General features: G+C 33.1%; 1 protein-coding gene and 1 long non-coding RNA gene across 5 annotated transcripts in view; one reads left to right on the forward strand and one right to left on the reverse strand.

Moving 5' to 3' along the window:
* LOC118198674 (1-phosphatidylinositol 4,5-bisphosphate phosphodiesterase epsilon-1-like) overlaps window positions 1-24,335 on the forward strand; it is a 482,557-nt gene that overhangs the window by 203,522 nt on the left and 254,700 nt on the right. For all 4 annotated transcript variants that reach the window (XM_085809195.1, XM_085809194.1, XM_085809193.1 and 1 more), the window contains 2 exons: window positions 5,879-6,078; window positions 9,122-9,477. In XM_085809195.1, the coding sequence (XP_085665321.1) occupies window positions 5,879-6,078; window positions 9,122-9,477 (556 nt within the window). The remainder of the gene's footprint in view (window positions 1-5,878; window positions 6,079-9,121; window positions 9,478-24,335) is intronic.
* Window positions 1-24,335, reverse strand: part of LOC146992674 (uncharacterized) — a 236,318-nt gene that overhangs the window by 184,750 nt on the left and 27,233 nt on the right. The window lies entirely within an intron of this gene.

Below are 24,335 nucleotides of genomic sequence, written 5' to 3' on the forward strand. Positions count from 1 at the left end.
TAAAGCGCCTGCGAACAATTTTAGTTCTTTGCCTGTATTCCTTATATAACACTCTCTTACACTCTCGTCCTTGTGACGTACCATCGGTGTCATCTGGTTACTTCCTGAAATTTGCATATGATTCTTGAAGATGTGTGTAGTGATTTTACAGGTGATATATTTATTTTAGAGTTCGATTTCCGCGTGACTCCGAATTATCCTTAATTTATGGACATGAGTGTATTTCATATTCAAAAACATAAAGTTCTAAACAGCTCTCAATATTAATTCATTAATATAAAAAACAGATGCCTTTCTACTCTCGTCTCCTTAAAAAAAGAAGCAAATGAGATGCATTTTCCGTATACTTCGCATTTTAATAGTCCATTTTGTAATAAAAAGGGCTTTCACTTCAAGCAAGGCAGTTTTTATCGGTATTTCTCTCTCTGTGGTAACGGATAAAACCGAATACAAGGAAAGTTAAACATTTAACTAAACTCTCATAAGGAAGTTTAGCTGGAACTTTCTTAAATAAATTTTAATTTTATGTTCTCAATGCCAAGAATGTCATCCAAGTACTCATAAATTATAAAATGTTCTTGTTATTAAAAGAGAAAAGAAACAAAAAAGGAAAAAAAGGAAGTTAGGTTATTTAGATGTGGCAAAATCCCCAAGGGCTATATGCCTAAAATAGTAAATAATAACAATTTTAACAACAAATAGAGATTAAAAATTGAGAAAGATAGAAAGAAATAAACAGATTGGATGAATTATTATTATTGCGAAGAAAAAGTAACTTGGTTAAAAGAATTCTGTCATGTAAGTTAAAGTTTGGTTTTATTACTGAAGTATATAAATTTATAATTTCGTTAGTTTGTTACTACGGCCCCGGCACCTCCAGTGGCCCTGTAGTTAAGACCGCTGAATACTGCGAGTTCGACCTGTGTTCGATTTTATTCAAATGGTATGGTTGGTTTCGTGTTTTCCCGATCTGTAACAGAAATCGAGCCTGTGGCCCTTAGAAAGTCCTCCATGAAGACAACCCTCTCCTTAGGCAGATAGACCTCGTGTTCTTTGGTCATATTCAAATAATCTATCCAGCCCATATATTACGGCTCAGTTATTTGAATCACTAAAATTATCGCTGTGTTTTAATTCAGAAAATATTATTAAGAACCTGCATAGCAAACACATTTAATTTTGTGGCTGCCGTTTCTTTTAAAATAGCTTCAAAGGCATTTTCTCGACGCGAAGTCTTCCCCCCATACACACACACAAATCTTCCTCACGCCTTGGTAAATAAAAACTTTCTAATATTTTTTAAGAAACAAAACATCCAATAAATACAAGAACACTTGGCCTACTCACAGCTCTTCTTGTGCCGAACGGAGAATAAGTGGTCAAGTTTATAAGTATCGTTTGTCATTATACGTGCAACATACGTCTAAAACCATTTGGTGAACGGTATGCGACATATGTTGGCAATTTATCGATAATCTTAGCACCCTTTGGGTTGTAATAATAGTGAAGTTTATATTGTATATTCGTTTTCCTGTTTTATTGTCAATGGTTTAGACGGGACGCATTTCCAAAATATAGTTTCATCGTCATTAAAAATTTGATCATAGTTTAATTCTTTTTCATGCAATAAATAATTTCTTTAATTTAAGATTTCGCAGCTGAATAACTCACACTTAAATTTCCATTTCTCAAATGCCTTAGCTTTTCTTAAAGCGTGTGAAAAAGCCAGAACAATCATCCTTCTTGCGTTTATCACAGCTGCAGTGTTACAGTCACGTGCCAAATTAAAGAGTTTTCTTTTTTGCTTCTTGAAGGCAAACATCAATACACCACTTCATAGCAAAATTGTCAACTAATTTTCTTTCCTCTATCTGAGCAACTGTAATCAGTTTCTGATTAATTATTAAAATAATCTTCTTTGAACTTATAAAGATTCTGTACTGTTTACTTTCAGTTACAGTTGAATGTGAAGAATCTTAAGTAAGCGAATAATCGCTTGATTTCGGGAGGTAGGAAACAACAAGTGAAAAGGGCGAAATAACCCTTTATTATTCCAACTAAAGTTTAACAAAACTCCGTCTTGGAGATGTACAATAAAGCCGACACTCGGGCTTCAACTTAAGAGACTAAAATATAAACTAACCTAATCTTAACTAAAAAAGATATAGCCGAAGCTATCATAATTCTAACAGAGTTGACCCTTAACGCTAATTGACTGCGAAGCTATCAAGGGCCTAAAGTACGGCCGAGAGTAATAATAGCTTAAGAGAGAGTAGCCTAAATATGCGGACGCGTGCTAACCAGAATCTCTGGTTCTCTCTGACTAAGACAGTAGGAGTTCGTGGTTAGATACCGCTCTTCCTCGATTTGCATCCAAACGTGATTCTAAAACTACGTTCTGGCCGGAAGTGGTAAGTTGAAACTAAGAAGCGATAGGAAAGGAAGTTTAACTCAAAATTTAACTGTTAATAAAATTAACATAATCCTTACAAACTAGCTGCTTATGCTCACTCATTCTATCATAAAATTAAAATACGAGCTCTAAAATAATTTAAGTAAGGGCATTTCAGACTGTGGAAAGTCATCGGAAAGAGAAGTTCCTGATGAATTTCAAAATACTGAGCATTAAGGAGAACTAAAGTTAACAAAAGCCTTAACTATAACATCATCTAACTTGATAGCACATGGCTACCCGTATCATTATCATTGCAAAGAAACCACCTTGGAAATGACACTTGCGTTTCCCATTTGATAAACATAAGCTTCCGGCTTCTATTGATTGTTTTTACTATTTCCATAATCGTTAAAGTCTTTTTACGATTCTGGAAATCGTAAAACTGTTTTTGTGTATGAAATATTAATGAAAATATGGGAAGAAAATCTCACAATTAAGTTAAGTCATCCACCAAAAGGAAAACGTTGATTCTATTTAGACATTTTTCATATTTTTCTCTCCTTTAATTTATTGGTGTGTTTTGTACAGACATTTCACTATTCTGTGCATTTGTGCATGAAATTCTATTTTCGCGATGAGTTTTCTATTTTTATTTTTCAATCAAAGGTTGGTGTACTATAGAGATAAAAATTTTTCACTGTTCCTAGAAGGTTTGACAAATTATTACGACATCCGCACTGTTTCAAAATCCAGAAAAGTACAATAGTTTATGGTAACGATATTGTCCCCAAATATATTTGACTTATGTGGTTTTACTTGACACAATGAGACAAAGCGAATTATTGCATGATTCGAAGTAACTACATATAACTAAGTCATATAAAGGTTTTAATAACCTTTTTTATTAAACAGAAATTGGAACATAAATGCACTTTTCTGTTCGAGCAGCATCAGCTACAACTCATGGCGAGGCAACTAAACAGAAAGAGCCAAATTTAAGTTAAACTAGTAAGAGTACACAATTCAAATCTTACTCTTAGTTGGCTCAATAATTCTACCTGAGCGTCAAAATCAACATGTCGACAGCGATATAACGCGAAGCCGAATAATTGCAACTATCAAAACTGACGAGAACTAAACGTAGTATGCATGCGCAATCAGAAACAAGCTTTCTCTTAAAATCCAAAAACTTCATTTTAAATACTAACTTATTCAATTGCATTCTTTTGAAGAAAACGGAAAGAAGACATTAAAATAAAGTTCCAAATCATAAAAAAAAACCTGCTTAATTTAAATAATAATAACCGTACAATCTTACTTAAATTTTATCTTTTCAGAGCTTTCATATTCGTGTCTATATTAAAATTGTTAAAATTAGGTGGAATCATAGTTATCGAAATATATTTTAGGTCTTTAAAAGATTTGTTTTGGTTTGGTTTATGTGATTATGGCAAAGCCTCAAGGGCTGTCTACCTAGAGGAAGGATGCTTTCGTGGAGACTTTCTAAGGGAAACTTGGCTCATATACAGAGCGCCAAAGCCAGAACGCTCGTCCTGGTGCGTATCTTTCGAAGTTGGATATTCCGGGCCTTGGAGACTCCTCAGTGGGGCGCAGCTCCATAGTCCCTGCCCGTCTTTATACGTAGCCTCAGCAAGTACAGAAATGTTGTTCTAATACTAAATATACTTCTTAATCACCTTTGCTTTGGGGCACCACTCCCTTAGCATCGAAGAATTCAACTTTGTGCCTTGCCTTACTCTGTCACTCCCCGTCACTGGGACTCTGAGGGCCAAACCCCCATCGAGAAGGTCACGAGAATCTAACTACATATCGCCACCGCAGCCAGAAAAACAGGCAGGCAAACCAACATGGTCCCTACCAAGCCTGAACCAACCTAAGTATAATACTCAGGTTCTAGTCCTGTGAAGACTAATAATATACCCCCGTGGTTGAGACTGCCTAGGTACAGATCCTAGCCAGTACTTACCAGGAATTCTCCTGAGTCAACCCCCGTGGAAGCGACTGGTATACACGTTACACATGGGGAAAACACTAAACCGCCCATGCAACCAGCCCGTTCTCGGGATTCGAACCTCTGACCGAACTACTAGTGCTTAGCGACTTTACCGCTTGTCCGCTGGTGGGCCTGGTCTTCAAATGAATTTAAATATAGTATAATTAATAACATTGATAATATACCTTAAATGCTCGTTTAATCTAATCCAGGTTTACCTTTAAATAATATTCACCTAAAATCGTTTAATCTAATTTTGTTAAAAATAGTAATTTTACCTTAAATTCTGAGTAATTCAAAACTTCCTCTTGCGCGCAATCTCTTCTAATTTTAACAGGAAATATAGTCTGTATACATTTTTGCTTAAACAGGCTCTATTCTCAAATATAACTTATTTACATGAAAATTTAACGTAAACGCTAAATTAGTGCAATTCAATGTGCCCCCCCCCCAGAGTCTAGGCACAATTTCCACCGTTGACACTTCGAAACACCTTATATAATGTTACTGGTATAATTTCAACTGCTGCAGCCATAATTCGATATTTTAAATGTTCAATGCTACCAGTCATCAGGCGGTACACTTTGGACTTGACAAAACCCCGTACGGAAACGTCTAGGGGAGTTAAGTCTGGTGACCGTGCAGCCCAAAGCCGTTGAGAACCATGACCAATCTACCTATCAGGAAAAGTTTCATTAAGATAATTGAGCACAATGATGACAAGATGGAGAGGCGACTATTAAATTGACAGCGTAGAGTTTTCCAAAAAATAGTATGCGAAATACCGAGTTCCCGGCTGAGTCTTCGTGTAGATGCCCGGGGGCTACGCGTAAGCGCTTCTTGTAGGCCTTTGTTCAAGGCGTTGTCGAAGGTCTCCCAGTACGGTCTTCATGTTTAACACTACACATACACTTGAATTTGTTTACCAAGGTTTTTATAGCTGCTCTGGTAAGGACATGTTTTCAGAATTTGCTGGCAAAGTCCTCATGCACCTGTTGATACGTTAATCCACGTATACGAGCACAAACAATGGCTTTTCTTTCCTTTCATGACAAAATTCTTTCAGGTAGCCTCCAAAGAAATGTTAATTAGAACGTATTTCTCAAAAATGTATAGAGACTTTATAAACACCCTATATATCAAGGCTGGCTTATCTTAGATGATAGGAGGGCTCCCTACCTTTTCAAGGACTGTGCTTTAGTCTGATATTAATCTGAAAATTTGAATCATATGTTATTCTATCTTAAGAGTGTATTTGACCCCTGAACATCAAAGGATGTTAACGTTACTTTCATTTAATTTCTGCCTAGTTCTGTTAAGATAAACGTTCTTGGATATTTGTCATCTATATTCGTCTTTCTGAATTAGTTTAGTAAACGGAAAAAACGAAATAAGACTAAAAAATAATAAAAGGGTCTAAAAACTATGATGAGTTACTTAAAATAACTAATTATCTATTTATATTTCAGGTGAGCCATCTGAAACGCGTGTTACTAGGGCTGAAGTAAATCTTCACGTTTTAACTAAAATGGCAACCAATGAAGAATGTATCCTGCCATTATTGACAAACTTCCAGTTGCACCTTCCTGCTGTGATTGAGCTAACTGATCATGTTAATGGCCAACGGTTGCATAAGCCAGTAGCTGCCTTTCTAGAGCAACTTCTTCAGGTAAAGTTTAAAAATGTTAAGAATATGTATTATGTAGAATAGATACTTATTAATAATTAAATTTCTAGAATATAAATAGATACTTCCTTTTCTGTTTTAAGAATGACAGACCTGCAAAACTTAAGCATGATTATAAATGAGATTTTAAAAAAGAAGCCAATATTAATTAAAATATATTGATAAGTTTTGAGTGAGGGCGAACCTAAAAATTGCCTTTATTTCTTACCATTTGCAATTTTATTGCAATTCGTATCAGCACATTTATCGCTAGTGTGTACAGTTACTTAGCCTGTTGAAACGAGTAATTAAAATCAGACATAATCTGCATCTTCATTACAATGATATTCCATATATTTCAACAGAAATTACAGTGTATATTATTTTCAAGGAGAAAATATGTAACGACGTAACCCATTTTTAGGGCGACTTTAATATATAACATATGGTTATTCTTTATCATTTATGTTTCAAGTAACTGACGATGCTTCCAAGGAAGAGAGAGATAGGAAGTAAGGAAGAGAGAGCTAAAATCACAGTGAAGTACTAAGTGTGGAATTTAGTGGTGAAGATCGAACATTGAAGAACTGAGAAGTTTTGAGACTTGTGACTTTTTCCTGCAGGGTTGGGACAACATTTTTTTTATGGTGAGCACTAGCCATTTTTAGACTCAACAAAGAAATGGAGATGATTCGTCCTACAACTTTGCGTGAACTTGAGGAAAGAATCTGTGCTGTTTTGAGTGCGAATACCTTTTCATTCTTAAGAAAACTATGGATTATATAACCCTACGTCTGCATAAGTATGCTGCCACTCCTGGTCATTATACTGAGTTGTAAGGGGGTTTCGGGAATGTCCATAAATGCAGTTAGGCGTCCATTACAAAACTTCATGTTGTTTTTACATTCATGACGCCTACAATTTTCTTTAAGATAGGTAGCGACTTTACAGACACCCTATACTTCGTAAAAGTAAACTTAATGCAAATATTAATTTGCATTAAATGTTTTAGTCCTAAGGCAAGCGCTGCTTTGTCATTTATTAATTTTATCTGCATTAGTTACTCTTTCATTATGGAGTGCCTGCGGTTTTTGAGACTATCTTTGTCATTACCGTTACCGAAAATTTAATGATTACATTACTCACGGCAATCAGTGACACTTTTTTAGCTCCATTTAAAGCAAATTTAAAGTTTTCATTTAATAATATTTTTCTGGTGTGAGGCTTATCGGAAGTGACTTCTTCCACCTTGGTTTCTGGTAGCAAAGGAAACTATTCACAACAGTATGTAGCGTTGCTCGCCTCCAACTTGCACGCAACCAAGAGGTGACTGTGAAAACTGGATAAAAGACAGAGTCTTGTTAAGGGTTTAAGTCCCTTTTTATTCAACGTAATAAATTACAAGTGCGTGCTCTTGACGCTCACAAACTTCGCCAACTCGGCGGTCAAATCAAAGTAATAACCTGAAAAGAAACTAAAGACAAGACTCTAACTACGAGGCTCTCTAAAAGTAACTAACTCACCGCGTTTTACAATACCGCTGCTAATTCAGCAAACTTGAAGATCACTTGAACGATTAACACTACTTCCAGGCAAGCACACAGGCCGAAACGCGGGGTTCTTCAATTTCTGGCCAACTACCTCCGCGTTCGTGAAGTAAGAATATCACACCTCGAACTCGTTTCCTTTCTATTTAAATCAGAATACTTCCGCTGATAATTTGAATCCTTGCGCGTTCTACTAAAATTTACATACTCTGGCATTGGCAGTTCCAGGGGAAAGTAAGGCTTGGCAGGAAAGATAGTTTAAACTTAAAATAAATGTTAGTTAAAATAAATATAAACCCTACAAGTATTTAAAGCAATTGACGCTTTAACTAAATACCTTCACAAACTGTATCATGAAATTAGATTTTATGTGACGTAGTGATAAAAGAATTATTTTACGTTAAAAAGTGTTTTATCTGTCAAGCTGGACAATCTTTTTACCAATATTTTTATTTCAAATTTGTCTTTTCACTCTAATGTACATTTACATGTGAAATAATAGAAATTAATGTAGCCATCCACAAAGAAATACCCGCAGTATTTTCGGGGACTGAACAAATACTTCATGGAGGATTTCTGATATACGAGAACTAATTTCAAATTTTAATAATTTTCTTATATGCAGAATGGCTAAGAGATATAGAAGCACACTTACGTAATCAACATATTAAATAAAAGAGCCAGTAATTGGTGTTGTTACTCAAAAATTGTCTTTTAAAATTCAAAATTTGCCTTTTAAACAATAATTTTTTAACCACCCTTATGTTTCAGTTTTGGTCACTGATATTGTGTTCTAATTAATTTAAGTCTTACAGTTGCAGTAAATAAGTACTATTAGCATACCTCATATATTACAAGTGAGAGAATAAATGACCGAAATACACATAATTTTTGTACAATTCCTGAATTCAGCATCCAAAGCAAGTTATGAACAGTTAAATTCTTCAACGTATTTGTTTTTCATTTTTTAGAGTCTATGCTATTAACGAAGTGTTTGAAATCCGTCATAATGCGATTATGTTAATGATTTTATGCTTTGGAATTAATATCAGACTCTTTTATGTACTTAGTACAGAAAACTAGCTAAGTTAACATTATATTCATTGCTGTATTTGCAGTAGAATTGTTTGGAAAATGGGAAAAAACTAAGATTAATATTTCATATTTCGATTAATATCATCTGAAAATATTATTTATTTTAATATAATATCATTATTTTAGGAAATAAAAATTTTACCATTAAAGCCAAAGCACTTCCTTTATTCTAAGTTTTTACAGCTTACAGAAAGAATCCCTGAATATTAAAAAAATCACGTAGGGCTAGAGAAAACAATTAGTGAGAATGAAATCTCTATTCACAGTTTTATTTGTTTATAAAATCATTAACCTATTGCATAAAATATTAAACAAATAATAATAAAAGGACATATAAAATAAATGGATAATTGGAAAGAGAAAAATGTTGATCAAGAGTTTGCGTAAATTAAATCTCTTTTCAGACCACAATGCAAAATCTGCTGTCAACTGGTGATCTGAAAGCACTTTGTTTATTACTACGAGTGGCTGTCGGCTGCTTGAAGGGTGGACAGTTCTTACAGTACTCTGGATTGCTACTCATAAACAAGGTAATCGACACCTGTATTATACGCACTCTCCCCCTTGAAGATAGCCCGATGGCACAACCTCTTGCTTCCTCTTCGGATTCCTGTTCCTCAAAAGATGAGCCTCGTGTTGATGGACTGTCCAATATTTTTTCTGGCACCTGTGTTCAGCTCCTGTTGAATGCACTAAATAATGGAATCACACTACACAAGCGAGGTGTCGTCGCACGCCTGCATTGCACTCCCAGCCACAGGTCACTATGTCCATATCTAATTTTATTGTAAATAGTCTCTTTTTTTGTAATTAAACATTTAATTATTGTTACTGACATATTGCTGTTGGTTAAATATCAAAGCACATAGTATTTCCAATAATAATTTGCTGTTAAACAAATAATTTTATGAAAAATTAATCAAATATCTATCTTAGCTTGGCGTTGGGGTTATTGAAAAATTATAACGATTTCAAGCAAAAGAGACGCAGCATCTTTCTTCCTCAAGAAGGAAAAATATCTTGCTAATTAACTTCAATATAATTCTGTAATTAGCTTGGTAAATTAATTCAACTGTAATTCAACAATTTGATTTTAATTAGTTTAACTGGCAGAATATTTTTTCCGCCTTGAAGGATAGGGGGCAGCGCGTGTCTGTCCCGAGTTTACATTTGTCTGAATTTATATTTGTTACTGATGTATTTCTCTGCCAAAAATAAATAATTATTTTTCCTCTATATGACAAAATAAAAAAAAACGAATATATTATTTTGTATTTTTAAAACGGTAAAATATTTTTATAAAAACGCAGTACAATAACTGTTATATGTATTTTATAATTATATACATTGTATTTAAGTACGTAATTTTGGTGTCCGCCTATAACATCGCGGCAAAAACATCGCGGACGAAAAAGTCGCGGAGAAAACAACGCTAGGCGAAAACGTCGTGCTACAAAACATCGTGGGAGAAAACATCGCAAAGAGAAAACATCGCAGTTCTAAAACATCGTGGCACAAAACATCGTCGTCGAAAATAAAGCGGTTCAAAAACTTCGCAGTTTAAAAACATCGTCGTCGAAAATATCGTGGTAAAAAATAAAGTATCTACAAATCATCGCATGACGATAACATCGCAGACATGCTTTTCTCAAATTTTAATAATTATAAATGGGTATTCCCATAATGATTTGGGAGCGCAAGATGTAAAGAAGGATAATTTTTACCTTCACATTTTTTTATTGACTAATAAATTTTTGCTGAAAAAGTAAGAAGGAAACTTAAGCATAGAAAATTAAATGCACTTATAGATTACACTTCTCATGAAACATTACCAGTAAAAACTTTATAAAAAATGATTTGCTAATGGTCTTTGTTAGTTAAGTATGTCAGTTTAAAATTCCATTAAGTGCTATAAGTTGCATTAATTTTCTATGCTTAAGTTTCCTTCTTATTTTCTCAGAAAAAAATTTATTAGTTAATAAAAAATATGAAAGTAAAAATGCCATGCTAAAGCCTGAATAAAGCATGTCTGCGATGTTATCGTCATGCGATGATTTGTAGATACTTTATTTTGTACCACGATATTTTCGACGACGATGTTTTTAAACTGCGAAGTTTTTGAACCGCTTTATTTTCGACGACGATGATTTGTACCACGATGTTTTAGAACTGCGATGTCTTTTCTTTGCGATGTTTTCTGCCACGATGTTTTGTAGCACGACGTTTTCGCCTTGCGTTGTTTTCTCCGCGACGTTTTCGTCCGCGATGTTTTTGCCGCGATGTTTTTGGCTGTAACCGTAATTTTGGTAAACATAACTAATTAGCAGAAAGAAGTAAAAGATCAAACCACCGCAAGAAAAATTAGGAATATAATTTATAGCAAACAACTTGCTCCTAAGAAGTTTTGCAAATAAGTAGCTGATATAAATTTAGAGTCGTATTCTAGAATGTACACAAATGAATCCTACGCTAAATTAGGACTTAATCTTAGAATTCAGTTCATCTCTAACAGAATGTAGATTGACTTTGCAGGTATTTTAGTTGATCTCTTATCCCCAAAACTATTAAGTAATTAATAAAATGTGATTACTAGTTATGAAAATTTCTCGAATGTTCCCAAAGAAAACTTTCTACTTTGGATGCATTAAAATTTAAATAAAAACCCTGATCAACGACATTTTAATTTCATCATTAATTGAACCTCACTAGATAAAACAGAGACGCAATTCTCTTATAACTGGCATTTCTGTATTAAAAATCAGGTAAGTTTTTTTCTTTGTATTTCTCTACTAAAAACCAGGCAAGTTTATTATTTTTTTATTTCTGAACTATAAACAAAGTGAGTTAACCTTTGTCATTTTCAGTGTCTAAAATACCTTTGAAAACTGTCGTTGGGCAATAAGGATACAAATACATTACAGATTATACTGGGAGTTTATTAACAGAGCCTAACCCTTTATTAAATCTGAAAAGATTGTTTCACTGCCAACAACAAAATAACAAAAAAATTAAAGTCCTCTTCTAGAATCTTGCAAAATAAATCTCACATTAAAATTATGTCTTAATCTCAGAATTCAGTTCATCACTAACGGAAAGTCGACTGAAGTTGCAAGTATTTTAGTTGATCTTTCATTATTGAGATACTGAGACTGTTATAATTACTAAAATGTAGCTTCTAGATGTGAAAATTTCTAAGTTTTCTCAAGGAAAAGTTTCTACTTCGCATTCTTAAAATTTAAATAAAAAAACCTAACAAAAACATTTTTATTTCGCTATTAATTTAATCCTGACTAGATAAAATAGACCCTTAACTTCCTTCTATTTGATATTTCTCTACTAAAACCCAGGTAAGTTTACTTTTGTATTTCTCTAAAACCAGGTAAGTGGAAAAGAGTGGTTTCGTTGCCAACATCTAAACAATACAAACTTAAAGAAGTTTCCAGAATGTAGAAAAATAATCATACATTAAATTATGACTTAATTTTAGAATTCTATTCATTACTAATGAAAATTCGACACACTAGATAAAATACAAATGCACCTTCTTTTTAACTGAGATTTGTCTTCTAAAAGCCTGATAAATTTATTTTTATATTTTCAGTTTACGAAGTGAATTTGGAAACTGACCCTTGGACGACAGGATTCAAATGAAATACATAGTATACTGTAAATTCATTAAAAGGGTACAAAAGATATTATTTACGTAGAAAAGGTTCTTCAAATACTTGGCTGATCCTTTGTTAAGGTTGGAAAGAGAGGTTTCGCTGCTAACAGCTAAATAATAGGCTATTGAAGTCGTATTCTAGAATGTCGGAATATAAATCATATTTTGAATTCAATTTCAAGATTAAGACATAATTTCTCTTTAGAGGAATGTCAATCAACATTGTAAATATTTTAGTTGAACTTTTATTACCGATGCTGCTAGAAAAATTTCTCGAATACACAAAAAAAGGGCCTTTACTTTGAGTGCTTAAAATTCAAACAAAAGCGCTGATCAAAGAGATATTTAATTTCGATATAATCTACACCCTCACTAGATAAAATAAAAAATTCATTTGTCTTCTAGTTTACATTCCTCTTCTAAAAACCAGGTAAGATTACATTTTTATTTCTTTGGTAAGGTTATTATTATTATTATTATGTAAAACAACAGACAAATATTTTTTTTTATTTCCAGTGCACAAACTACCTTTGTCAATTCGTTCTTGGGCAATAAAATACAGAGCATACATTAAGTTTATTAAAAGGTGTACAAAAAATGTTATTTTGTTACTATGAAGCTCTTCAAATGCCTTAGCTGATCGCTTATTAAGCCTTAAAAGAGAGGTTTCTCTGTTAACAGCTTAATAAAAGTCGTCTTGTGGTATGCAGGAAAGTAAATAATCTATTGAATTAAATCCTGAGATTAAGTCGTAATTTATCCTAACGCATAACTGATTCAACTTTCAAGTACTTTAGTTGATCTTTCATCCTCGAAAGCTTAAATCATTACTAAAATGCAGTTTCTGGTTACGATACTTTCGTGAATATTCTCATGGAAAATTTTTTACTTTGGGTCTTTAAAATTTAAACAAAGACGCTGATGAAAGAAGTATTTAATTTCGCCATTAAATTTAGCCATCACTGGATAAAATAAAAATGCATCTCCCTTCTAATTGACATTTCTCTATTAAAAAACTAGGGTTGATTTTCTAAATTTTTTAGTTTGTAAACTGATTTCAGTAACTCATATTTGGGTGATAAGATACGAAAAATACAGAGTATACGGTACATTTATCAAAAGAGTGCAAATGATCTTGTTTTCTTACAAGTAAGCTCTTCAAATGCCTTAGCTAACCCCTTCCTAAGCCTTAAAAGAGCGGTTCCGTCGCCAGCAGCTAAATAATATAAACTCAAATTTCAAGTAAAGGGATTCAAAATTTGCTATCCTTTAGAACTTGAATAGGCTAGATTTGATTTGTAGACGGATAAAACTACATACAATCTCAAAAAGCAATTCAGTGTTTTTCAAATCAAACTTTATTTCCCTAAAGCAGTAATGTCAAACTCAAATTGAATGCAGGCCGCATGCACTATCTGGAAATAACTGGTAGGTCAATTTTTTTAAATAAAATAAACAAAAACTTTTTAAAAAATAAAAAATATTTGAAATAGAATTTAAATTTTCCTTACTAAATATTTGTGGAAACATGACATAAATAATAATAATAATAATAATAATAATAATAATAATAATAATAATACAAAGGGGAAAAAACTTAAGTTTCTATACATTTTCTGTCAGAAATCTCAGGTTTGTTACTTGCAGGAAATATTTGTCGGTTACACCTTTATAATTCAAACATATTAACAGCTACTTATTACGTTCTAGACTGACAGGCCTTTCAAATATTTCTATCATATTTAAATTGTTAAACGGATAATTTAACAGTTAATTACTTAAACATGCTAGAATCGATAGTAGATACTCATCGGCCAATCGGGTTCGTTTCTTATCAGTTTGTAACTATTGAAAAAGCTGCTTACATATAAATATATTCCCAAACAAAACGATTATTCTTAGTGAAAAAGTTCTTAACTAAGCCTATTTATTTTTCGACAATATTGCGAGTGAAATCTATATTTTGAAATCTTTGAATAAGATTTATATCACATGTAAATTATAAAATTACATTTGTAGATTTTCTGGCGTGTTATTCGCGTTCGTTTTTAATCGAAAAGAAAATAATACAAACTCGAACTTCAAGTCTGGAAATCATTGAAACATCGTATTTGCAATAAATATGTAATCGAAGTGTTCGCCGGCTGCATAAAATGCCTTAGGGAACTGCGACCCACAGGCCGACAGTTTGACACACCTGCCCTATAACACAGAAAGGCAGAACTTAAGGCAACTCTGTCTTATATCCAATGAACTAAATGAAATACTCTGCCAAAACAGCTTCTTCTTGATTACAAGAGAAGACCGTCGCGGAGAATGCAGTGTAAGGCGAAAACATCACGAGAGGGAGAAAAAGAGCATAGTGAAAACATCGCAGTTCTCTGGTAGAAAATAGCATTATCGTAAAAAATTAACTTGTTCAAAAACTTCGAAGTTGTTAAATATCGGGTTAAAAAAATAAAGCACCTACGGATCGTCATATATGACATTCTACGAATCATCATGCAGACATATATTTTCAAATTTAGAAGTTTTAAATGCATGTCCACATAATGATATGTAAGCACAAGAAGGAGAAAGGAATATTTTTACCTATATATATAATACACACTTTTTATTTAACTAATAAATTTTTTACTAAAAAAGGAAGAAGGAAATTTTCAAAAACTGAAAAGTAGTAGAAGATTAACTCTACGTATGGCAATTAATAGAAATTAATACTTATGTAGGTAATCATTGAAGGACATTAAATAATATCTTTTATTGACTTGTTTTAGTAATAATAATTTTTATGTTGGATTAGTAGTGCTAACATGCATGTAACATTTTTTTAAATCTGAAAGCACATATCTATGATATTATTATCATGCAATGATTCGTAGGTGCTTTATTTTTTAATCAGAATATTTTCTGCGACGATATTTTAAATTTTCGAAGTTTTTGAACCGCTATATTTTTTACAACGATGTTTTATACCACGAAGATTTCTCCTTGCTTTCTCTTCTCCCACGATGCTTTCGCCTTGCGTTGTTCTTGCATTTTTGTGTGCGCTGTTTCCATTAGACACACTTGATTTGATGTAAATAAAGCGCTTTTATAATGGCTTATTTTCATATGGGATACAGAAACCTCTTCGCAACATGGCACTGAGAGAAGTCCATGGGACGGGTCCTCGTGTAAAAAGATTGCCAACCATCAGTTGGTAAGACGATTTAAATGTTATGATAGCGTAATCTTTTTTCTTTCTTAAATCTTTACTGCTATAGACGCTGTGCAAAACTCATTGAGGTTCACATAAAATGCTTTAGGGTTCGAAAAAAAACTGCTGTAAACATTTTGCTGTGCTTAAGATCTTATCCACTTTGATAATGTCCATAAACAACTTTGGAGAAGCGAGCCAGGAAAGTAATGACGGAATGAATATTACCTTAGCTAGCAAAGTAACTAAAACTTTCATCAGATCTCGGATTGGTTAAATTTTCTTCTTTGATTTTATTTTTATATTCAAGTTATAAGGTATTTCTCCCGCTTTCCTAGCCTGCCTTCGTGCTGTAGTGGTTGCGCACGCTGTCCGGTATTCCAGAGGTCCGTGGTTCGATTCCCGTCGAAGGCGGTTGCTAATTTTTCATCTCTCTTGCTTCCAAAAAATCCCAATATCTCTACAGTGGCGCCCGAACTAAAGGGGTTGTGGTGGATTTGGCGATTGGGTCCCCTTAACACCCCAGTCGCCCTTTAAAAAGGGGAGTATATAAGGTATTTCTAAGGTGTTTCTCCCACTTTCTTAGCGTGCCTACGTGGTGTAGTGGTTCTGCACGCTAGGCCGGTATTACAGAGGTCCGTGGTTCGATTCCTGGCAAAGGCGTTTGCTATTTTTCATCTTTCCGGCTTCCAAAATATACCTAATGTCTCTACAAGGTTTCCTAAAGAAACAATTCAGGATTCAGAAGAAAAAATGGGAGGATAATTTTAATAAAGGCTTGACTGTAAATACAAAATGAAAAAGACTACCTAAGAACAGGTGGGTGCCAAAATAATGCTTCTAAATGCACGCAGGTTTAACAGATTCTTCTTTTTCAGTAATTAAGAATATTTTTGAGCCGGAAATTTATTCAAAATTTTTCGAAGTACAGATGTTTGAGCTTTCGTATCATAGTTTTAAATCTTTATTCTGCATGAATGTACTACTATTGTGATATCCTTGGAAACTTAAATCATACGATTGGTTTAGTTTTTAGATCAGGGAATCTTGATCTATTCTTTAAATTATCATATACAGTCCTTAATATGAAAGATCAACTACTTGAAGTATTTAATGCAAAAATTTTAAAAATTAATTTACTAAGACTAGTTCAAACACATGAAAAAACAGTATTTATTTATCCATTTATGTGCTGCGCCTTAGTAAAAAGGACAAAGATGAGACGCCCATAATAAAATCTAATGTAAGAGAAAATGGAAGGGTGTTCGCCAATATTTGGCCTTGGAGTGCTATTTAATATTAACATACCTTATTTTAGGATGTAAAAACAATCTGTAGCTATAACAACACAAGTAAAACAAGGAAATAAATATGTGGTTTTGAAATGCATTATTAAAATATTTTTATTTGTTACGAGCAATAATGATTAATTGATAAATAAATGATAAATTAATAAAATAGTATTTCACACCGAATGCGACAGCTTTTTTTTTTTTTTTTTTTTTTTTTTTTTTTTTTTTTTTTTAATATATATTCTATAGATTTATAGTTCTATTTTAAAAGTTAAAAAGGAATTTACATCCGTATAGAGATGCAAAATATATTAAAGCACAGCGCTGTGTTTTATTACTCGCTTCAAACACCAAAATCCCTTTTATTCTTCTGCCTCTGTTTAGATATTTTCTTTCTTTCCTTTTTTACTCTATCGTTGTCACAAAACTTGTGAACGAAGCTAAGTTTTCTAACATAGAAATGGTAATGTTGAAAATTTAATTTTCTCTTAGTTCCTAATGTCTGTAAAATTTAAATAAACGTTTAGATGAATGGGATAAACTGTTATTAAATAAAGTTTCATGACAGATCAAAACTTGAGGTTTTCGCAGTCCTCCTATTCAAATATTTTAAGCAATAAGGTATAGAGAAATTCTGTCCTTACCGTTCATTTAAGTATTAATTCAGATTGTAAAAAGGAATTTCTCTGGATATTTTTGAATGCATGTTAACTTCAAGCGCTTTTCATTGTTATTACTCTTTTTGGGCAATTTCCTTCACTGATTCATTGTGCTTGCAAAATATATTCTTGAATCTTCAACAACTACATTCTGCCAGTTCTTTTAATCAATTTAGAATATAGCGAGGAAATGTAAATACGATTCAGAAAGGCTGGAAATTTGTCCCTTATCAAGCATTCATATGTAAAGTAATCGATTGAAATTTGTAGTTTATATGATAAAAGGGGACCTTGTTTACTAGATTTCTAAGAATATTTGAAAGTCTGTGTACGTTTACTTTAATTCTCCACAGAGCTAAATCCTTAACTAACTAAGTAAAAGGCAAACAATACAAAAAATAAAGAAAATTTTAAATATGAAAGAAGAAATCTTCATTGCCCACTCTTGTAGTAAATAACATATTGTGCAAATGCACAAAGTAAAGCAGAACTGTAAATTCACACAGTACGCTATTGAAGCACCTCTCTATATTCGATAGCAGAAAGTAGGGTTTGTTGCTTTAATCTAATTGTAATGTGAAGAGGAGTTTATTGCAAAAACATTATTTGTCAAGAAAAGATAAGGTATTTCTCAAGCCTTCCTATCGTGTCTCATGGTGTGGTGGTTCTGCACGCTGGGCCGGTATTCCAGAAGTCCGTGGCTCGATTCCCTGCGAAGGCGTGTCTAATTTTTCATCTGGAATGCTTCCAAAAAGTCCCTAATGTCTCTACAAGGTAAAATGAAATGATTAAGCATACAATAAATATTTTTATACCTCCAGCGATGACATCAATAAGTGGAACTATGTTTTCATTTATTATTAATCAATTTAACATTTTCAGATAACTTCAGTTCGCGATGTATGGAAAGAATGTTTTACTCTAAAATCCATGCAAAATATCAGCACATTTTTTGGAACTTGTTTAATAACCAAATCTCCTTGTGATCATACGATCAGGTCTCGATTACGTTAGTCAGAGGCACTGGACATAGTTTTCTTCCAGTGATCTCAGAGTACATTTTCTTGTTTTCATGACGGAAAAAATATTACGAGGATTTTCAGAATGATTTGGGGACACCTAAAATCTTAATCCGGTCTTGCACGGGATTCTGTAGCAGTGAACTCAGTGAAATAAATTAATAATATTTTTTTAAAAAGGTTTCTCTTCCAATACCTAACTGCTTATTGTTTGCCCAATGAGTAAGAACACTTTTATGTTAGAAAGCCACGTTTGCCGACCAACCGGGATGGTGGTTAGTGACTGTGACTGCCCTACTGAGTAAGAAAGAGCACGGGCGCATGTAAGTAAAATGTACCCTGCTAGGACAACAGATAGAATTTGGCCTATGACAATCCATATGACCAGCGCTAATTCCGCTTACGATGACGATGCGCAAGGCGTGAAATTTGTTTTACCGACGATTTTGTAGTTTTTTTTAGTATGACTTCTGTTTTTTTTTTTTTTTTTTTTTTTTTTTTTTAAACTACCTCCAATGAACTTCCTGACTCATTTGAAAATTAGATAATAGAATCATTGGATAACATTGTTACAAATGAAAAATAATTTGAAAAATATGAAAGATATTATCAACAAATGGATACTAAAACTTGCTCAGAAAACAAATACTCAACGGAGTACCAGAAATTCCAATCCAAATTGTGAACATCTTATTTCTTCTTAAGTAGATAATCATTATTCATTCATTTCCTTAGTTTCATGAATTTAATCTAGCCTAAATCATTATGTACACAATATATTGTAACTTAATTTGTAGAGTTATGTAAGCATTATGATTATATACCTGTAATATATGATTAATTAAGGTATGATTAAATAATTTAGCAATAAAGATATTAGATTAAGCTTTCTAAATTCTTTAATTTTATTTAGATATCAATATGTTACTGTTACCGTGAAAGACCGAAATTAGAGAATGTCGACTTTCACCGGAGAATGTCAACATTCACCAAATACGTCGGTGAAAGATCGAATATTGCATTACATTCGGACCCTCACCGCTGTATGTCGACAATCACAGATATGCTCTGGTATAGGTCGAAAAGAGAGGAGTATATGTACATGCTGTCATTGCAAAAGAAAGTGTTCCACAATTAATTACAGTTGTAAAAGCAAGGGCCTCTTGTGCAACTCAAAGTGTCATAATAGTTTAAGTTTTTGTAATAAATAAGATTTGAATCACATAATTTAGTAAGCTTTTAACTTCTATTATTTTCCTTTCTCATTTTGAATGCACTGTGTGTTTTAAGTTCTTATATTCGTAAGTCCTTATTTGAAGTCTCAAGCGCATTTTTTCGCGACTAAATTGCGGAGAAAATATAATATTCTTATATGTTCAACAATCACCATTAGTAGATGGTGAATATCGACATGTATCGGTATAAGTCAGAAATAAGATTATTTGAAAAATATTTCGGACATACACCAAGCGACTATGTGAATGTTGATATTCACCGATGAAAGTCGACATTCTCCAGATTTTGGTGTTTCACCGTAACAAATGTTTTATAAATAAGCATAATATATACAAGGTGATTATAATTAAAGTTTAAGTTTCAAAACGCTATAAAAAAAGAACCACTGATGAAAATGATGTGAAATTTGAAAGGAATGTTTTTGAAAAAGGCGGAAAGCGTATGGCAGAAGAAAGAATTTAGTTTCAAAAGTTAGCAACAGATGGCGCTGTAAGCGGCAGAATCACGACGAGAAACGAGAAATGATTCGTAAAACAATGGCTAAGGTGGAAGTTACACATTAAAACGCATTGAGAAATTAGAATTGTTGAATAATTTTATTTGCATGACTGTACATATCACATCGAAAGGGACAAATCGGTTTCAAGAGTTTTGCGGCGACATACCGCATAAGAAACATTCATCAAAGAAGTTCGGAACTGTCGCAAAACATGTTCAATATGGTGTCCACCGTTGTGTGCAACAAGTTGAAAGTGACAAACAGCATGTTCCACAACGGATCGCAGTGTCTCCGGGGTGATGTTCAGAATGTGTTGCGAAATGCGTGCCTTTAATTCCGCTAAATTTGCAATTGGAGAACGGAACACAACATCCTTCAGATACTCCCACAGGCCAGAAATCACACGGAGTAAGATCAGGCGATCGGGACGGCCAGGATGTAGGGAAATAACGGCTGATAATTCGAGCATTTCCGAAATGACGCCTCAGCAGCTGTTTCACGGCATGTGCAATGTGCGGAGGAGCGCCATCTTGCATAAAAATGATTTCATCCACACATCCATGTTATTGCAGAGCTGGAATCACGTGGTTGCACAAAAGAGACGCATACCTCTGACCAGTGACGGTTGCGGGAACAGGACCAGAAGCACCCGTTTGCTCGAAAAAATATGGTTGTAGGATGAATGATGCCGTAAAGCCACACCATACCGTGACCTTTTCAGGATGAAGTGGTACGGGGTGCGTTGCCAGTGGATTTTCTGTTGCCCATATTCGACAATTCTGGGTATTCACGTATCCTGTCAGATGGAAATGGGCTTCATCTGTCCACAAAATTTTCCACGGCCATTCATTATCCACTTCCATGCGAGCCAGGAATTCTAACGCAAACGTCTCCCTAGCTGTCAGGTCAGACGGAAGCAACTCCTGCACATGGCCAATTTTGTACAGATAGCATTGCAGGATGTTTCGTACAATTTTCAACACTGTGCTCATAGGCCTGTCCAATGTTCGGACAATTCCTCGTGCACTGCATGGTTGCACACCACCGGCCGACCCTTCCTGTAATGCTGTGGCCACTTCTTCAACTACCGCCGAATGCACTCGTTTTCTCCCTCTACCAGATTGCACATCAAACGAGCTTGTCGTTTCGAATTTTTGCATCATTTTCTTTAGACCTACGACACTCATTGGACCAACGCCTTCTTTTATACCGTTCAGTGTCCTGAATTTTTGCAGAGCTACTCTTGACAATCATCATTCTTGTAATACAGCTTTACCAGCAGAGCGCGGTCCTGCAGTGAAACACCCATGGCGAACGTCTGAGACGCGAAATGAGGAACAGCCTGGTACCTGGTGGCTTTATAACACTGAAATTTAACTAACATTTTAATTTACGTCTTCTTTCGCTTGCAGCGCCATCTGTTGCTAACTTTTGAAACTAAATTTTTTATTCTGCCATACGCTTTCCGCCTTCTTCAATAACATTCCTTTCAAATTTGACGTCATTTTCATGAGTGGTTCTTTTTTTATAGCGGTTTGAAACTTAAACTTTAATTATAATCACCCTGTATATATAGATATAGATATAGATATAGATAGATAGATAGATAATGTAAGAAAGGCGTACTAACGAAACTAAAAAGGACCTGTGAGGTCAAGAATTTTGCGCATTGAGCTGCAAAATTTGAAATAAAATTAAAAAGTAAATTCTTCAGGCTATAGCCCATGAGCTATATATATACTATATATAGTGTTATAATATATATACAGAGAGTGTTATAACATATATATATATATATATAGAGAGAGAGAGAGATGATATAATAAAATACGATAGCTATGCATCCAAATAATTTGCGACTTCAAAACTGACTATTCTAAATTTCGTGTTCTCTCTCCTAAGTTCCTCTGTTCTCCCAAATTCTAGATATTTCCACGTTATATAACAACCTAAAATTAACAAATCACAGTTATACTTATGCACCTACTTAGTATAAATACTGCTTCGCAAGCAACTACGTCATTTCTTTTCTTAATTTCTGCCCTGCTAACATCTCTACGCTGCTTATGCTTTCCTGTTTAAGATGCTTACATCGTACTTTTTAAACCAGATTTAGATTGTAAAAAGGGATTTCTAGTGTACATAAAATTTATCATAATAAACAGTGTACATAAAAATTATGGTATTTAACTATGATTGGATAAATCTTTCATTTATTAAAAATTATCTATTAAAATAATTTGATATGTGTGAATATAAAGATTGGTGACTCATCAAAATCCAGTTTTTGTTAATTTCGTCTGCATGCATTCACCCTCAGCCATGACGATTATCGAAACTTGTCTTCTACGCAGTTTAAGATATTACATACTTATATATATATATATATATAAGTAAATTCTGCTTATTAATAAGGATTAATAACGAAATTATTAATTAATTATTATTATATATAATATATTGATGTTTGTTTATAATAATTTATAATAATTATATATACTATATTAATATTTTATCTTCAATAAATTAATATAAAATCTGCATTTTTTTAATTAACATTCATGAACACTGGGAATTGCGAAAAAATGAAGATACTCATATTGATAATCCAGATATTTTCAGAAAGCAATGTATATGCCATCATAGTTCTCACAGGAAAGTTGGTAGAAAAATTATCAGAAACAGTGTCTTAACATTGTTTCTGCTGGCACACTGTAAAGCTTTTGTGAAAATAATAATTAAGAAAGACACAAGACGCAAGGATAAATTCGCCCAAGTAAGTTCCGTGTAGATTTAAGTTTGCTTATGTAAGCATAAAAGTAGTGTTTGTAATTATGAGGTTTTCCTCATCCACAACCAACTGACAAATGGAGAATTATGAAAACATAAGAATAATAAAAGCAAAAAAAAAAAAATAAGAATAATAAAACATAAGAATAATAAAAAAAATTACCTTAATTTGGCATTAATTTTTAATAAAACTCTGTCAACTGCATGAGACAGTCTTTGTCTTTTCCAGGAGCAAAGACGTTTTTCTCGTGAAAACGTCTTGCTTTTTACATTGCTATATTTCTGTTCCATTTGTCATAATAGCTTACATAAGCATACTTATGTTACTGTAGTTTTATGCACGTAAAAGTCAGTTGTTTTATAATATATGTTTTGTTGACTTGTATAATACATACATATATGGGCGACTATATAAGTACATATCTCTTACAATAACATCTACTCAATTATCTGCCTGGAAAATCATTAGCAAGTCTGATAGGGAATCATCTCTTCTAACAAGGAGATATAAATTAGGTGCTGTATTTCATCAAACATAGCCCATTCTCACTTGGCAAACATAACTCATACATAGCCCATTCTCCTCATCTTGACTGGATACAATTTTACATTAGAACAGTAGAGTAATACTTAATATTCAGAAACAAACATTAAATCGTTATACACAGATATAAAAAGTACACTTTAATTCTGTAAAACTATATGTACACTGCGCAAAAAAAAAAAAAAAAAAAAAAAAGGATTTTTCCATATTTCTCGTTTTAATGGACCGATTGACGAAATTCAGGTTAAATTTTACATGTCTCGAAAGCGCGACGTTGGATATATATTAGCTTTATATATAAAATTGTTCTAATACAGATATTTTGACACGAAATAACATGCCAATTTTTTTCCACATTTCGATTCTACGACACAAATTATGCCTAAATATTCAATTTTATAAAATTTGGTGCGAAATTTACGAAGAAATTCAAAAATTTATCTTGTCTCGTTTTTTTTCAGGTTGTGCCAAGAATAATTCACTTGGCGGAATTCTTAATTTATATTAACCTACTTACTTTTTTCCATGCATGCACGAGAGGAAAAAAGATCCATCTTTCATTCTCTCAAATAATTTTAATAAAGTGCGTAAACTCCATTTTAGTTAATATCGCTTATTTTAAAAACGCCAAATTTCAAAACGCGCCAATATGTAAATTCATATATATCTTAGAAAATTTTGAATACAAAACTGTACTTTTTTACAGGTGTGCCTAG

Source organism: Stegodyphus dumicola, chromosome X2, assembly GCF_044657685.1.
Source record: "Stegodyphus dumicola isolate Sdum_Otavi_A_Nest chromosome X2, ASM4465768v1".
Lineage (NCBI taxonomy): Eukaryota > Metazoa > Arthropoda > Arachnida > Araneae > Eresidae > Stegodyphus > Stegodyphus dumicola.